This window comes from Cololabis saira, chromosome 20, assembly GCF_033807715.1.
Source record: "Cololabis saira isolate AMF1-May2022 chromosome 20, fColSai1.1, whole genome shotgun sequence".
Taxonomy (NCBI): domain Eukaryota; kingdom Metazoa; phylum Chordata; class Actinopteri; order Beloniformes; family Belonidae; genus Cololabis; species Cololabis saira.
In genome coordinates, this window is record NC_084606.1 from 12410985 (window position 1) to 12428598 (window position 17614).

The window sequence follows — 17614 nt, forward strand, 5'->3', positions numbered from 1 at the left end:
AGTTGAAAATTCCAACTGGGAACTGGGAAATCCCCACTTCCGAGGACAAATGGAACGCGGCATAACTACACTTCTCTTCCCCGTTGCCCCTCCTTCTCTCTGCACTGATTGGTTAGACGAAAGTTTGACGGACAGGACATTCGACCAATCAGTTACAGAAACACAAACTGGCCCCGCCCAGTTGTAAGCTCAGAATTCCCGCCCAGCTGGCATCACCGGGTGGGAGGAGCCTAGCTTTTGACATGCGTGTACCTCAGCCAATCACAGCGGACTACCGAGACTAGCCCCGCCCACAATGCGCGGCCGTGGCCCCGCCCCCTGAATAGGAACAACGGGAGGGGGCGTGTCCGGGGGCGTGGTCTCTGCGCAGCTCGACCCAGTTTGAAAGTGAAGCAGCGTCTCCAGTCTCAGCCTCAGCCCCCAACAACAACACCCGAGACCCGAAAAAACCACGAAAAAACCCCGAAAACACCCCGCACCCGAGACCCGAGACCCGCTCCGTGCCCGCTCCACCTGACCCGGTCCTGCAGACCAGTGAGTACCTCTCCGCTGCTTGCGCCGGGCCCGTGTTCTGTTACCGGGACAAAGATCCTGCTTTTTTTTTTTTGTCCTGCGGGATGCGGAGACAGATGCTGGAAAACGGGGGTAAAATGGCCGCTGCAACGGTGTTTCGGGGCCTCTCTAGTCCGCCCCGGGGGGTGGGGGGTCCGGGAGTTTTTTCCCCGAGATCTTTTTTGCTCTGCGGGACTTTTCACGCCGTCTTCTCGTAAACACGAAACGCCCATTATAAGAGCGTGGAACCAGGAATTAGACGGGTCCCAGTCAGCCACCATGTTCCCAGGGTTTAGCCGGGAACTAGAGCGTCCAGGGTTTAGACGGGGCCCCCCCGTTGAAAATGCGCAGACTGTTTTTTTTTTTCCCGTTGCAGGACGGCGGAGGTTTACTTTACACAAGCAGACTGCGCTGCGGCTTTGGAGGCAAAAACGAGTCCGGCGGCTCAAAGCGGAGCGTCGGGGCCGCTGCTGCGGAGCTTCTCTGCGGCCGCCGAGAGGGGGGGGAGTCGGGGGGGGATGGGGCCGCTGCGCAGAGGGCGGGAAGCGGCTCCATTGTTCTGGGCGAGGCGGCTAGCGCGGCGGCGGGCCGTGCCCGGCGGAGGGGCGCCCTGCCCCGGCCCGGGGAGACGACTTCCTCCGCCTGGACCGCTCCGTCCGGAGCGGTCCGGGCGGAGGAAGTCGTCTCCCCGGCCGGGCACCGTGCAGCCCCGGCCTGCCGGGGCCCGCAGGTCCCGCAGACCGAGGTCTTTGTTCGCAGTGATCTGCAGACACTGGGCCCTCGGAGGAAACCAGACCCTTTTATCTGGAAATCAGGGGGCTGGGAATCCTTGAAAGTGCTAGAATTTCAATGTTGTCTTTTCAAGGCATGAAAAGTGCTTGGATTTTAGTTTAAGTGCTTGGAATTATAACAAAATTTGGATCTGAGTGTATAGTTTAGTTATTACAAGGAGAAATAAAATCAGTAAGATGAAACATAATTCAGGGTTCCTACACATTTTTCAAGGTCAAATTCAAGCACTTTCAAGGGGTCATTTTAAAAATTTTAAAGCACCTTATCACTGGGGTAAAATATCTACAAGAATATATATATATATATATATAGATATATTTACTGTAAACATCTAGTTAGGTTTTGCAGGGTTCCTACGGGTGCTTGAAATCCTTGAAAGTGCTTGAATTTCAATGTTGTCTTTTCAAGGCCTGAAAAGTGCTTGAATTTTAGTTTAAGTGCTTGAAATTATAACTGTGTCTTTCACAAAATTGGGATTAGACTGTATACTTTAGTTATTACAAGGAGAAATAAAACCAGTAAGATGAAACATAACCATATATATATATATATATATATATATATATATATATATATATACATATACATACTAAGCACCCGGCTTTTATCTGGAAATCAGGGGGCTGGAAATCCTTGAAAGTGCTTGAATTTCAATGTTGTCTTTTCAAGGCCTGAAAAGTGCTTGAATTTTAGTTTAAGTGATTGAAATTATAACTGTGTCTTTCACAAAATTGGGATCAGACTGTATAGTTTAGTTATTACAAGGAGAAATAAAATCAGTAAGATGAAACATGACTAGATGTTTACACAGGGTTCCTACACATTTTTCAAGGTCAAATTCAAGCACTTTTCAAGCACTTTCAAGGGTCATTTTCAGAATCTTCAAGCACCTTATCGCTGGGGTAAAATATCTACAGGAATGTATACATTCACAATAATTTTTCTGCTTTTTATCACAATTATATACATTTTATCATGCTGTATGCAAGTGTAAAATAAGGCTTTAAGAGGTAAAATCTGCTCTGGTTGGAAGCAGACGGAGAGGTTAAGGGGTCATCCCTCATTAATGTTTCCACATCCCAGAAAACCCTAAAATAAACCTTAAAGCCCACTCTTTTTTACCACTTCAACGTTTATAACCTTGTCTACTGGTTCTTTACCTAATATTAGTATAAATGTCTGAAACAGACTGCAATAATCCACAGATAACCAGTTTATCCAGTGAAATCTGCCAGATTATCCAGTTAAATCCATTAAACATCACAGGGTTCTCACGGGTGCTTGAAATCCTTGAAAGTGCTTGAATTTCAATGTTGTGTTTTCAAGGCCCGAAAAGTGCTTGAATTTTTGTTTAAGTGCTTGAAATTATAACAAAATTGGGATCGGCCTGTATAGGTTAGTTATTACAAGGAGAAATAAAATCAGTAAGTGAAAACATAACTAGATGTTTACAGTACGATACAATGTACATAATTGTGATAAAAAGCGGAAAAAATAATTATGAGTGTATATATATTCCTGTAGATATTTTACCCCAGCGATAAGGTGCTTGAAGATTTTGAAAATGACCCTTGAAAGTGCTTGAATTTGACCTTGAAAAATGGGTAGGAACCCTGGTAAATGCGAGTGTAAAATACGGTAAAACCTGCGGTGGTTGGAAGCAGGTGGAGAGGTTAAAGGGTCATCCCTCATTAATGTTTCCACATCCCAGAAAACCCTAATAAACCTTAAAGCCCACTTCTATTCACCACTTCAACGTTTCTTTACCTAATATTAGTATGAGTGTGAAACAAACTGCAATAATCCACAGATAACCAGTTTATCCAGTAAAATCTGCCAGATTATCCAGTTAAATCCATTAAACAGCTGTTACCTGCAGCTCCGTTAATCAGGGTTTATTTCTCCATCCGATCAGAAACAAGTTTATGGTCTTTAAACTGAATATTAGCACTAAAGACTGATTAAACAGATTTTTTTTTTGTAATAGTAAAGTCATCAATAAACAGAAAATGATGCCATCAGAATGCGTTTTTCCTGCACTTGTGTGTTACTTTGATTTTAAGGTTGGGGTCAGAGGTCAGAACTGAGATGACGAAACCTGCGTCAGATCTGAAGTTTAATAAAAAACCGGGTCTCAAGCGGTGGTTGAAGTTTGATCTTTGACCAGCAGCTTCTGTCCTGCTGACCGAGACTCTTCTCCTCGTCTCCAGGCCGCCAGTATGATGCGTAAAGACGTCAACAAGCCGAAGGGGAAGACGTCGGCGTACGCCTTCTTCGTCCAGACGTGTCGAGAGGAGCACCGCAAAAAGAACCCCGAGCAGTCGGTCAACTTCGCCGAGTTCTCCAAGAAATGCTCAGAGAGGTGGAAGGTGAGAGGGGGGGGTGACAGCCAGATGTTGCAGGAGGGATGAGGTGTTACATCCAGGTGCTCCTCCGGTCACCTGCCTGAGGACACATGTCAAATGTCAGGGCGGGGCCTAACATTTACTGTACCATAAACAATAAAGTCAAACATTTACAATGACTGAATCTTCAGTCCAGTACTGCAGGACCCGGTTTGTGTTTGGTCAGTAATTTCTACTTTATCATGTTTCTACTTTATCGTGTTTTCAGCGCCTCTAAACGCGTCGGTACGGACGGTTACAGGCTTCATTATGTCAGTACCTAAACAAAACCTGCAGGTCCGTCACTCCCCGGCCTTTTTAAACATGTGGCATATATATTTTCTGAAGTCTTGGAACAAGTTCTGAGGACTTCTTTCCTGAGACCCCCACGGTGAAGAGTTATTGAGACACTAAAGATCGTGAGGTTTCACTTCTGAGAATACAGATGTAGCGTGAACATCTGGAATCACCGCCGCGAATAAAGAATTATACGCTGTTCATCTCACCAGTGTCTGAAGCGGAGCGGCTGACGTCCGCTGACATCACTATAATAAAAAGGAACTGTGATTAATGATTATAATATTGTTATTATTCCGACACCGACACAGTAAGGAAGTAAACAGAGACAGAACCTCTCAGATGTGAAGATGGACAGAGGTCCACCAATCTGAGACAAACTGAGAGCAAACATTGTGAAACTGTTTCATACGAATGTTCCTGAGCGTGGTGAAGGCTTTGAAGATCCTCCATCTATCAGGAGGAATCTCTGCTCCAGGGACGAGGCTGCAGGTCTGAACTGGATCTGGGGTCTTCAGGTCCTCAGTTAGTTCTGCATTCAAACCAGACATGATTCTCCCCTGAAGGTCCCTGCATGGACTCCAGAGGTCTCTGTGGACAGTCCACTGTACCGTCCACAGATGCAGCGTACAGCTCCATCATGCAGAGATGGAGACATCTGGACACCATCCAGAAACACTGACGTCTTCTCTGGACCAACGATCACTTAAAATGTTCTGAGGAAAGATGGAAAACTGCTCTGAGCTAGGGCTGGGCGATATGGACCAAAAGTGATATCTGTATATTTTCTAGCTGAATGGCGATACTCCATATATATCGATATTTTTTCTGTGCCATAATTGGGGTTTCCCCCAAAGCATTATAGCATAGCATCTCTGTTAGCTTCATGTTTTTCTGAGGCAAACCCTTAAAAAAAACAGTCAGTTTTAATACAAAGCCTCGTGCCAAATGTCACACAGGAACCTTTATTAACAGAGGTCTGCACAATATCAAAATGTATAAAACAAATGAAATAAAAATAAACTGCCTGCATATATAGAATAAAAATGCTTCTTGAATAAAATAAAACAAATATCCCTTTCCTGCATAACAATTAAATTAAAATACACTGTGCAATTAATACAATGTAGACAGTAACAGGCAGACTTTTCCACTGAGGTTGACAGTTCAAATAACAAAACATTTGTGCAAATCTCAAATAAAACATTCAAGTCAATTTGTCACAAAATAAGCTATATCAAAATCATGAAAAAAAAAAAGCTATATCGATATAAACAATATTGTCTTGTACCATATCGCGTTTGAAAATATATCGATATATATTAAAATCTCGATATATCGCCCAGCCCTAGTTTTACAGGAACATCTGCTCCTTCCAGACGTCTTCTCCAGGGAAGAACTTGCAGATTTCAGCAAGAAGATGCTGAACCACATTCTGTGAAGCGATGCTGGTGGGATGGATGCAGGATAAGAGTCCAGGTACTGAACTGGTCTGGCTGGAGTCCAGACCCTCCACCAGCAGAAAACATCTGGATCGTCATGGCACCACGAACCCAGAGACGAAGGTCCAGGACTGTTGAGCCGCTAGAATCCTGCACCAGACCAGAACGGGACCACATCCTTCTCCTAGAAGTCCAGCAGCTGCTCTCCTCACCTCCCAGATGTTGCAGACAGACGTTAGAAGAAGAGGAGATGCTCCACAACCCTGGACATCACCCTGGTCCAGCTTTTCTCATCCAAGATGAAACAATATTTTCATTAAATGAACATCTTAACTGTGTCTGAGTCGTGGTTTGGCCACGGCCTCTGAATAGGAATAACGAACGGGGGGTGTCCCAGTCGGAGCGTTTATTTTGACCAGATTCCTGGGTAATCCCTCGTCAAACATCTGCACCTTCATCAGTTCTGATAAAACAGCAGTCATTTGGTCTGGTTTCACTCAGGGAGGAGCCACATCTATCCAGCCAGCACATTATTGATCGACCATCAGTGTCTTTATCAGTTCAATAAATACCTAATACATTTATCCATAAATCAATGAAAACGTTCATCACGTCATCTCGCCCCGAGCATGTCTGCCTGACTGCAGAGTCTGGTTGTTCTACAGTAAGTTACAGTGTTAACGACTTACCAATGACTGGGATGAAGCTCCGTTGTTGGGAATGTTTATTGTATTCAGTAGTGACGTATCACTACGTCTAAAATCAGCGCATTCCTGTTTAGTGTAACAGAGAAACACGGAAGTTTTAAATCAAACAATGTATTTATAGAACCAAGTGAGAATTTATTTTCTTGATGAACTTCCTTTTTAGTAACATTTCTATCCAACTGTTGAGGACAAATCAGCTGCACCAAAACACGAGTTTCATCGTAACCAGCAGATAATTCATTAATGATTAATACAAAGTTTTACTCCACAATCTAAACTCGCAAGTGGAAGCTGCAGCAGGTCAGCGGCAACGTCACGTTTACATGCAGCACGGCAGCTGAGCCGCAGAAGGTCAGAGTGTTAACACGCGCGGGGGAAAAGGGGGGTGGCCGGTGTAAGACGGAGCGAGGCCGACGGGGGAAAGGGGGGTTGGATCGCGGCCGGCGTGAACACGCATGAACGAGCAGGCTCGCGCGGGGGGACTGGGTGACACCAGTCTAGTCCGGTGTTGGAGACGTACAGAGTTTAACTGAGGATCAGCAGAAGAGAGCCGGTTACAAATAAACTTGGCCGTCAGTCAAGCGTTGTCTCAAGTGTGATAAGAGGAGCCAGCTGAGTGTAAGGAGCTGAGCTCTGCAACACGGTGTCTGGTTTCACATCTGGAAAGGGAAATCTGCAGAGCGACTGTTACACAGCTGGTTACAACAAAGGGGAACGGGTTTGATGTCCACGTAGCAAATGTTCAGGTGTTGCACCAAATCACCACAGACACGACGGGACACCATGCACCAAGATGTGGTGGATGTCATGAGGTGCTTCCTCCAGCAGAGGGGGCTGTGGTCCCGTACAGATGCTGGTACGACAGGGGTCGGTCGGGGGCGGGGCTGTTGGGGGGCGTAGCTCCGTCAGAACCAGAGGTGTCAAAAGTATTCACATTCATTACTCAGGTAGAAGTATAGATACTAGAGTTTAAAAATACTCCTGTAGAAGTTGAAGTATCAACTCAAGTTTTTTACTCAAGTAAAAGTATAAAAGTACTGGTTTCAAAACTACTTAAAGTATAAAAGTAAAAGTAATGTAAGGGGGGAAAAAAAGCCATTGAAAATGAATGCATCTTAGTATAATGCAAATATATTAAAGAAGCATATATGTGTACTATTGAGCATTAACAGTTGTTTCAGAGAGCAGGAGATATGATGACTAGTTGCCTATAAGTATTGTAATGGTGCAAAAAGTCAAACTTCAGAGGCATGTTATCATTTATCCTAACCTTTATTGGAATGTACATCCAAGTTTAGTTGCAGGAATCTGAGGGAACGGATGTAAGAACAAAACTGGACAAGAACATCTGAAACAACCACAACCAAATTCACTCTATCCGGATGGAGAAATTTAACTGGATAGTTTTTTTTTAAAGGCCGAAATGAAATAGAGTACCGAGGCTGTTTTTAAAATGTAAGGAGTAAAAAGTACAGATAATTGCGTGAAAATGTAAGGAGTAAAAGTAAAAAGTCATCTGAAAAATAATTACTCCAGTGAAGTATAGATAACCAAAATTTCTACTTAAGTAAGGTAACGAAGTATTTGTACTTTGTTACTTGACACCTCTGGTCAGAACCTTCACCTGGGGCCTGTTTCTGCACTAAATAAGTTATGTACGTCACATTCACGCATGAGATGATTTAGGTCATCAACAGAATCCTTCTGGATCCAAACTGGTCCCAGTTAGATACCAGATACAGAACATTTAATAAACAAACATTCACATGTCATTAACAGGGAAAAAAACGTTAAAATAATCTGATGGATCTGTTAACATCGATCTAACGGCCAGCAGAAAAGCAGTCGGACTGAAAGTCGGCTCCCGTCTGCCCGAGTCTGGCATGAGAACCACTCTGGTCGAAAAGCCCCGAACAGATGTGACTAATCAATATCTAAATAGGATATTACTGAACCATAATTTACCTGCCATTGTTTATGTTATGTTTATATAATAATTGCTCGGGGGGTCATGTTCTGGGTCTCTGGAAAGATCCTAGAGACGACGTCTGTTGTAATAGACGCTATATAAATAAAATTGAATTGAATTGAAAATACTGTTCTTGTTTACAGTCACACACTCCCAATCATATTTACTTTTACTACTTCAACCGGAGAAAATACCACCAATGTTTTTCCTGGTCTGAACTACTGACAGAGGCCACGGTTACATGATGTTTTTTCATTCTGAATGAAACTATTTTCCTTTGAGTTTACATAGAAATAGTAATTCCGAATTGAGGTTTACATGGAAAACACGTTTGATCGGCTTTATCCAATTCCTCTTAAGGTTTGGGGGTTGGGAAGGTTCTGATTGGATAGGGGGGCGGACCGGAAGTTACGTCTACCGGAAGAAAAACAAACTTAGCCGCTACAACTTTGAAAAGCTAATAATTTTTATAAGCGTCATGGCGACAGACGGGCGAGGGAACTAGCAGCGCCGAAAGACCGGAATTAATTTAAAGTGGAATGAGTGTATACTGTACATGATTGCAGAATTATTCTATTCGGATTTAAAATCGGAATAAACCAGTCACTTACTCCGGAATTAAGTTTAATTCGGAATGGACATTTTCATTTGGAATTAGGTGTTTACATGGTAATTTTTACTCATTTTAAATCGGATTTAATTTTAATTCTGAATCAAAGAGGAATTAAAACTCCCATGTAAACGCACTCAGTGAGGAACTTTTCCCGCTTCCTTCTTTGTTTGGAGCGGCTGCCTTGATTATTCATTCATATTGATCTCCTTGAGGGCGGTCCTGCTCAAGCCGGTCTAAACAGATGTTTGACTCATTTGACTGTCAGACACTTCAACAGGAACATGAATAAAAACTATTTTACTGATGAATGTATTTTTTTATCCTACTGTGGTTTTGTTGAGTTGTTGAGAAATTGTTGACATACTGGAAACTCCGTTTACACAATAATAAGACCACATTATCTGGTACACTGACCTCCAGAAGGTCATTGGTCTGGTCTGGTCTGGTCTGGGGTCCTCGTGGAGAATCATCTGAAACCTCAAGACTGAGTCCCCCAGCAGCAGCAGCACCTCTGCTCACTTCTGTCAGATGTATTCAGATCAAAAATGACTCAAATTATAAATGTGTTGAGAGAGGTAAAGCCGGGTCTCAGCACGGCCCGGTTCGGACTACTGGTCTCTCATGACTCTGCTCTGGTTTCAGGGGCTGTCTCCCAGCGATAAGAAGTGTTTCGAGGACATGGCCAAGGCCGACAAAGTGCGCTACAACCGAGAGATGAAGGACTACGTCCCCCCCAAGGGTTTCGGGAAGAGGGGTCGCAAGAGGAAAGACCCCAACGCCCCCAAGAGACCCCCGTAAGTCTGTCACACATGTATCAGTCACCTGCAGGAGAGTTTAGAACCTCCATCATCCGATCACGTTAATTTAAATCAGGGGTGGCCAACCTGTGGCTCTTTGCCCGGTCCCAGGTGGCTCTTGCAACTTTATTTGATAGGTGCAGTGAAAGACAGACACGTAGGAAGTGGGGGCAAAATGTGCCGCGACTGGAATCAAACCCGCGTCGCTGTACAGGGGAAGGTGTACATAAGTCGCCTGCTCAACCCGTTGAGCCATAAGGGCGCACACCCGTGTTTGTGACGGAAATAACTTGGAGGGAAAGAAATCCACTCTCAAAATGGCAGGGAAAGAAATATGAATATTAATATGAATATTTAAGCAATACATCACGACAGGCCGTGGTATACAATCACACAGCTGAGGGGCGTCTCCGGCCCGACGCAAAGTGATGTATTGCTTTTATAAAACGGTTACCAATAATGTAAATAATAAAGAGGAATACACAATCTATTTTATGTAGTTTTTAATTAATCAGAAATGCATATTATCCAGTAAAAATAGCCCCACTGTGGAAAAAAATAGTCCCATCTCTCCAGATGTAGCTCCGGATGTCGTCTTTTGCTTCTTTTTTTTTCAGAGACAGTCACTTGTTAATCCATTCATCCATCGTTGGCTCCTCCCCAGAGATCAAAGTTTACCGTGAACATGCCTAATTCATTGTTAATGGCAATATTAAAAAAAACTTTAACACCAGATACTTTTTGGTATCCGCTGTAACCGTGAAAAAAATATGTAACAGTTGGTTGTCATGGATACATTGTTCCTTCCCTGACGCGGAATGATATGCTGTGATAAGGCTTTAGAATAGAAGCCTTGGTATATGAGATAAGATTGTCCTTTATTTCTCCCTCAATGGGGAAATTCACTTTGTGCAGCAGCAGTACACTCAACACACACATGCAGGGAAGGGGTAAAAAAAAAAGTAAAAATATATCATTACAAAATATAAACTGTAAACATTGGAATGAAAAGTAATATGCTCATTATACCACAGTTAACAACCAATCAGATTGCAGGATTTCACCTTTCCGTTTTATAATGGTATTTTTATGTCTCAGAGAGAGCAGGGAGTGAGGGATGGGGCGGTTGATGTGTGCATGTGTACGATGTGGCTCTTTGCAGTAACACAGTAACTAGGGCTGGGGATCGATTCAAATGTCAATAATCGATTCCACTCCGATTCTTAAGATTCAGAATGGATTATCTCGATTCCAGTCCGATATTGATTTGGGTTAGTGTTATTAAAACTGTTTTTTGAGCTGTTGCATGAATTATATGACTGTAGTTATGCAAAATATTACTACTAGTATTATATTGAGATTCAACAGCAAGTATTGGCAGCTAATGATGCTGTAAGGACCAATCAGCTCCCAGAATGCTGATAGAACTGCTTTCAGAAACATTGTGGGGCAGAATTACCAAACAGATCCAGTGAGGAAACAGAGACGGATGAAATCGGTTTTATTTTTTCCCACATTCCGTTTTTATTTGTTCCATTTTCGGTCTATTTCGGTTTTTAATTTTTGAGAATTTGGTTTTTAGCATTTTTTGCAAATGTAACCACAAGACAGTATATAAAGTAATGAAATATAGACAATTTATGCAATTATAACCTAACACTTTAATGTTTTCATACCTTTAAACATATTTAAAGGCAAAAACATTCTCGTGTCTAACAAAACATTCCTTTTTTGGGGATAAACAAAAAAAATAACCAAAAAAATGTTTTTTTTAAATCGATCTTTAGACATATGAATCGATTTTTAGGAATTAATATGAGAATCGATTTAGAATTGGGAAATTGATTTTTTCAACACAGGCCTAACAGTAACCAATTGGGGCTCTTTTCCTCTGACTGGTTGGCCACCACTGATCTAAATAAAACAAATGACTGATAAGATTAAGATTTACTTAAACAAACAACACTGCTGACATTCGATCAGTTGAAGTCAAATTTACCGCAGACATTTGGACTTATCAATGTGTTCAACTAATCACTTGATGTAAAGCTTCAGCAGGATGTTTCCAGCGGATAAACCATACTGTTCTCCTGTGTGCAGGTCTGCGTTCTTCGTGTTCTGCAGCGAGTACCGGCCCAGCGTGAAGCAGCAGTATCCGGGTCTGTCCATAGGAGACTGCGCCAAGAAACTGGGAGAGATGTGGAGCAAACTGTCCCAGTCTGACAAGCTGCCGTACGAGGAGAAGGCCCAGAAACTACGGGAGAAATACGACCGGGTGAGGAGAACAGACTGGTCTGTACACGTGCACCAGTTCTGGTCCAGATCAGGTCCGGGTCTGGTCGAGTTCTGGTTCAGATCTGGTTTCGGTCTAGTTCATCTCTGGTTTCAGCTGTAGTTCAGTCAAACTCTGTTTCAAGTACAGTTCACCTCTGGATCAGCTCTAATCCAGGTCCACTTCTTTACTTGTTCAGGTCCAGTTTATGTTTAGTTTCAGACCCAATTTGTCTACACCTCAAGCCCAGTTCATCTATTTCAGCTCTGGTTCCGGTCCACTTCAAGTACACTTATTATTAATAATAATAATAATAATAATAATAATAATAATAATACATTTTATTTAAAGGCGCCTTTCTGAGCACTCAAGGTCGCTGTGTATATAACACAAAAATAAAAACAGCAGAACACATTTAAAAACAGTAGAAAACATTTAAAAACAGCAGCAGTAAAAATAAAGAAAAAAAAAGAAACTACAGACTTCTCTTCTGGTTCAGGTCCAGTTCTAGTCTAGATATGGTCTGGGTTAGTGTCCGACCGATCAGCCTTTTTTTCGATTATTTCGATCACCGATTAGGGGGAAATCAAAAAGACCGATAGCCGATATCAGCCGATACGATTATTACCCTTTTTTTTACCTTTTTGGGAGAAAACTAATTTCAATACAAGAATTCATTTAAATGAATGGTGAGCAATTTATTGCTTTAACTAGGAAGGACAGCAATATTCACTTCGCACGGCTCACACATCAAAAGTGCAAATTATGGAACATCAAACAAAACAAGCTGCATTTCAGTTATTAAAAATAACATTAAGTGAATTTTCTCTTTACATAAAATAAAAAAGCTGCCTATAAAAAAATAACAAATTAAGAGGAATAACAGCCTCAATTTTAGAACAGTCAGGCACAATACTCCCAATTCCCAGACCCAAACCACAGCAAGTGCCTACTTGGAGGTAGTAACAGTAAGCTAACTAGTACACATGACAAACAACCAAACAGTACAGGTTGTGAAAATGGCTACACAGGTTGTTTTTTAAGTGCAAATATTTACTTAAGTTTACTTAAGTTTGAGCATGTTGAACATTCTTAATACAAAAAGAAAATGCAGTATTTCAGTAAATTTCTTAATTTTTCTTTAAAAAAAAAAAATAATAATCGAAATTATTTATTTTCGATTTTCTTTTGGGGGGGGCCGATACGATTATTAATAAAATTATGAATATCGAATTCGATAATCGGCCACTAGTCTGGGTCAGGTTCAGTTCAGCTGCAGTTCACCTCTGGTTCAGCTCTGGTTCGGGTAGGGCTGGGCAATATATCGAGTATAGTCGATGTATCGGCTTCTACTCTGTACGATGTACAAAATGACTATCATGTCCGCGCGCAGCCGAGCTTTTCTCTTCCAGAGCTGAGAAACGTCACCTAGTGTTGCTTAAATGTGGCCACATGAAACCAATCACTATCATCGAAACAAAGTCAAACAACACTATATGACGTCATATTTATAAAAGTAAGTGAAAGTGATGCAAATTAAAGGAGGAAAGGATGAAACATTGCAGTCCCTACACCTACAATAGTCTTCATATAAAGGTGCTCTAAAGGCCCCTCCTGCTCAGAGCAGCTCATCCTGGTAAAACCAGGTAAAACCAGGACCAGAACATGTTCTTAGCAGATGTTCTTGTCACTCACTGCTTAGTAACTTTTTAATAAATACAGTTTTGGTAAATTTGACTTATTCCCCCTTTTTGCATGAAAATTAGTTAGAATTAGCATATATTATTGCAGTATGAACAAGAATGTTTTAATGTAGACATGTAGAATCATCATACTGGTGTGATTGTAGCATCAAAGTGTTAATTCAAGGCTAAGGCAAAATATCGAGATATATATCGTGTATCGTGACATGGCCTAAAAATATCGAGATATTAATAAAAGTCCATATCACCCAGCCCTAGGCTCGGGTAAAATTCACCTGTAGTTCAAGTCCAGGTTAACTGGTCCAGCTCTGGTTAGGGGTTTGTGTACCAGACGTCAACTGCTCCCTCTCTGCTCTCCAGGACATGGTGGCGTACCGCGGCGGCGGCACGTACGCCAGGAATCCCGGCTCTTCAGCTCAGGGAGGAGAGGAAGAGGAGGACGAAGAGGGCGAGGACGACGACGACGAGGAGGACGACGACGAGTAGAGGGCGAGACGGAGCTGAGAGTGTCGGAGAGAGAGAGAGGGGTGTGTGTGTTTCAGCAGTCATCAGGTGAGGGGGTGGGGCTTCACCGTACACGTCAGAAACAAACATGTGCATCTCAGAACATCGCCCCCCCATAATGGATGAAGTCCCTCGCGCCTGCCGAGGACCTGCCGGTAGAAACGATGACGCGCGTTTGTGTCACGGATCGCCTGGGTGACGGTAGCGGCGGCGTGACCCGCCGTGCCGCTCCGCCGTCACTCAGAGCCCACCGGTCCTCTACCCAGGGATCCCTCCGCCGCAGGAACACCCACCACCAGGATCACACGCTCGCAGGACCGGGGTTCATTTGGGTCTCGGTGTCACATGACCCGACCACGTTGTGTTTCTGATGGCGCCGTTTGTTTCTGACAGGAAGTGAGGCGTTCCGCTCTGAGACACACAACCTCTGTGTGAGTGTGTGTTGCCTTCCAGTAATCTGTGAGTGTGTGTGTGCGTGTGCGTGTGTGTGTACCTACGTGTGTATGAGTGTATGTGTGTGTGTGCGTGTGTGTGCGCGTGTGTGTGTGTGTTGGTCATCGGATGTTAAACTGTCCAACACCACAAAAAAGTAGAGTAAACCCTTCACTGTTACCACGGTTACCCTGCACCCAACCCTGTGTTTCCATGGAGACCCTCCCCCACTCTTTGTCATCATTATGTTGTTTTTATTTTCTTACTGGAGTTTATTGGAGTGTTTCTGTTCCTCGTTCACTGTCAGATTAGAAATGTTGACTTTTATAATAAAATTTCAACTCACAACAACTCGCATCTGTTGTTATTCCAAACTGTAAACTTACGAGTTCTCTGTACTTTATTTAGGAAAGACTGATTTTCCGATAGACGGTCAGATGAATAGCTATTTGGGATTTTGATAACTGCCGCTAAAAAAGCGCTCATGAGACATTGGTTGCCCCAACTATACAGGAGTGGATATATGATGGAAAAGATTACATTTTGCCTCCGTCTCCAGAAAGATTTGTTTGTAAAATTGTGGAAGAAATGGGTTGTATATGTGAAGCTTTTGCGCCCAGAATTTGTGGAGGTATTGAACAGATAAAACTTGTTTTGTTTTTCTCCTCCTTCTCCCTCACATTCTTGAATGATCTGAAGACAGACACCAATACTATCGTATCATTATCATTATTATTATCTCATTCTCCACCCAACTGAGAATCATGTTATCTTTCTTCTGTATGGAGGTTTTATGTTTATAGTCTGTCTCTCCCTGATTGTGTAGAGTTCTTTGTAGTTTTTGTTTTTTCTTTCTTTTCCTTTTTATTTTTTTATTTTTTTTAATATGTCTACTTAAAATGAAAAAACTGGATGGCGGATAATAATATTACTGCTTTTACTTTGTACTATGTACTGCCATACCTAAATAAAGAATTAAAAAAAAACCTGTAGGCCGTACCGGCCGCTCCCAACCTACACCTACCGGCCGGTGGCCGTACTGACTGCTGCAGAATCCTCTGGTCACAACAGAAATGTAGACCTCCTAAAACACACGTGCACGTCACGTTTTATGTCAGTATCTTAATATTGCATCTTGTATTGGGGCCCCGAAGCAAAGAAAAACAACTCCATCAGGTCTTAGGAGGTTTGTGTGAACGCTGACTGCCAGTTCTTGAATTCTGGTTAAACCGATTTAAATAGGGGATAATCTAATTGTTTCGGACAAACTCTTTGGTTCTCCTAGAAAACATGTAACGTGTTAAACGTGCTTGATGACGTGCCTCCTGTAATGAACATCTCAGGTGTTGTGATCAGTCTGGCTGTTTAAAGGGTTAAATAGTCGGTAGATGTAGATGTAGACCAGCATGTTGAGGACTAGAAGATCAACTCTAAAGGCCCTGACACACCAAGCCAACTTGCGGCCTAGTTTCCCCGGTGTGTCCCGCACGTCGCCACAGGTCGGCCGCCCATCGGGAGCTTTTCAGCTGATTCGACATGTCAAATCGGCGTCGGCCGTCGGTCAAACAGCTCACTCTGTGATTGGCTGTTCCCAGAAAATATATAATATTTTGAGTTAGTTTCTGCATAAAAATGCGTTTTGATTACATTTCTAGCGAGAAATATATATTTTACTTTCATAATATTCACTCAGTGAATCTATATAATCACTCGCTTGCACGTTGTTGCGAAGTCTTTTTCAAACCTTGCCAGAATAAAGGCTGATTTATGGTTCTGCGTTACACCAACGCAGATCCTACGGCGTAGGTAGGTTACGTGGCGCCGTACCCTACGCCGTAGGCTCTGCGTCGATTTAACGCAGAACCATAAATCAGCTCTGGAGCCGGCAGGCAGAAATCCCGAAATGTTCAGAGCAAATTTCTTAACAGGCGTAGCTACAACTGTTAGATTTCATCTATTAAACCAACATTTATCTTCCTAAATGATTTATTTCAGCCAGCGGTAATTCTCCACAGAGCTGCAGGTTTCTCCCCGGGACGACTGCAGGTTGACCCGTCTTTGCGGTGTGTTCAAGTGCTTTTTTTTGAGCCCGACACAAGCTACGCGAGGCGACACAGCAGTTGGCCGAAAGCGGGCGACGTCGGGTTGGTGTGTCCTCGGCTTAGGCAGCTGGAGGTTCCTGGGACAACGCTCGGTTGTTTAGGCTCCACAGGACTGTAGACCTCCCTGGACCTGGACACCTGAGGACAAACTAAAGAAACGGAAAATACGACTGGAAACCACCACAACTTCCACAGAGATCCATTGATGAAGTAATAAAAGTTACTAGTTGATACTATACCATCACCAGAACCCCACCATCACCAGTGTTATGCCACAAAGAAGGTGTTGGTTCATTTATTAAAGAGTTAATAATAATTGTCTTTCGATAATTATTAAAAATGAATAAAGAAGATTACTCATCAAAACAGATTATCAAAATGAATCAATCAAAACGGGGCCCCACCTGACTTATCAAGATAAGGCAAGGCAAGTTTATTTGTAGAGCACAATTCAACACAAGGTAATTCAAAGTGCTTTACATCAACATTAAAAGCGGCAAGACCCAATTAGACAGTAAATAACAAATAAAATTATGAGAAAAGAAGATAAAATAATAAAAAGCACACTAATACTAAGGGCAGTAGAGTACAGCAGGTACATCTCATTCGCGGTTTTCAGAGTATTTAATTTAAGAGTACGCTTAAATACCAAATAAATGAAATAAAATGATAAGAAAAGAGGTAAAATAATAAAAAGCACAAGTTGTTAAAAATAAGGGCACTAAGTACAGCAGGTAAGTATTTAATTTAGGAGTACGCTTCAGTAAACAGTAATGTTTTTAACCCTGATTTAAAGGAGCTGACAGTTGGAGCAGACCTCAGGTCTACAGGAAGTTTGTTCCACCGGTGAGGAGCAGAATAACTGAATGCTGCCTCACCTTGCTTGGTTCTGGTTCTTGGGACACAACAAACCAGATCCAGATGAACCTCAGGGGTCTGGGAGCTTCATAGGAACTAACAGATCAAGCATGTATTTTGGTCCAAGACCATTCAGTGCTTTGTAGACCAGCAGTACGATTTTAAACTCTATCCTTTGACTCACTGGAAG

The 17614-nt window shown here is 42.6% G+C and overlaps 1 protein-coding gene across 1 annotated transcript; it reads left to right on the plus strand.

Moving 5' to 3' along the window:
• Window positions 1–376: 376 nt before the first annotated feature.
• Window positions 377–14815, plus strand: LOC133420803 (high mobility group protein B2-like). Its single transcript, XM_061710637.1, has 5 exons — window positions 377–534; window positions 3555–3713; window positions 9399–9550; window positions 11654–11828; window positions 13889–14815. The coding sequence occupies exons 2-5, from the start codon at window positions 3564–3566 to the stop codon at window positions 14012–14014; spliced, it is 603 nt and encodes a 200-aa protein (XP_061566621.1). The 5' UTR covers window positions 377–534; window positions 3555–3563; the 3' UTR covers window positions 14015–14815.
• Window positions 14816–17614: the final 2799 nt, after the last annotated feature.

Bases quoted from the DNA above. Each gene is read 5' to 3' on its own strand.
- LOC133420803 (XM_061710637.1), top strand. From the start codon at position 3,564: ATGATGCGTAAAGACGTCAACAAGCCGAAGGGGAAGACGTCGGCGTAC. The intron at 3,714-9,398 runs GTGAGAGGGGGG...CTCTGGTTTCAG, and splicing joins AATGCTCAGAGAGGTGGAAG to GGGCTGTCTCCCAGCGATAA. The intron at 11,829-13,888 runs GTGAGGAGAACA...TCTGCTCTCCAG, and splicing joins TACGGGAGAAATACGACCGG to GACATGGTGGCGTACCGCGG.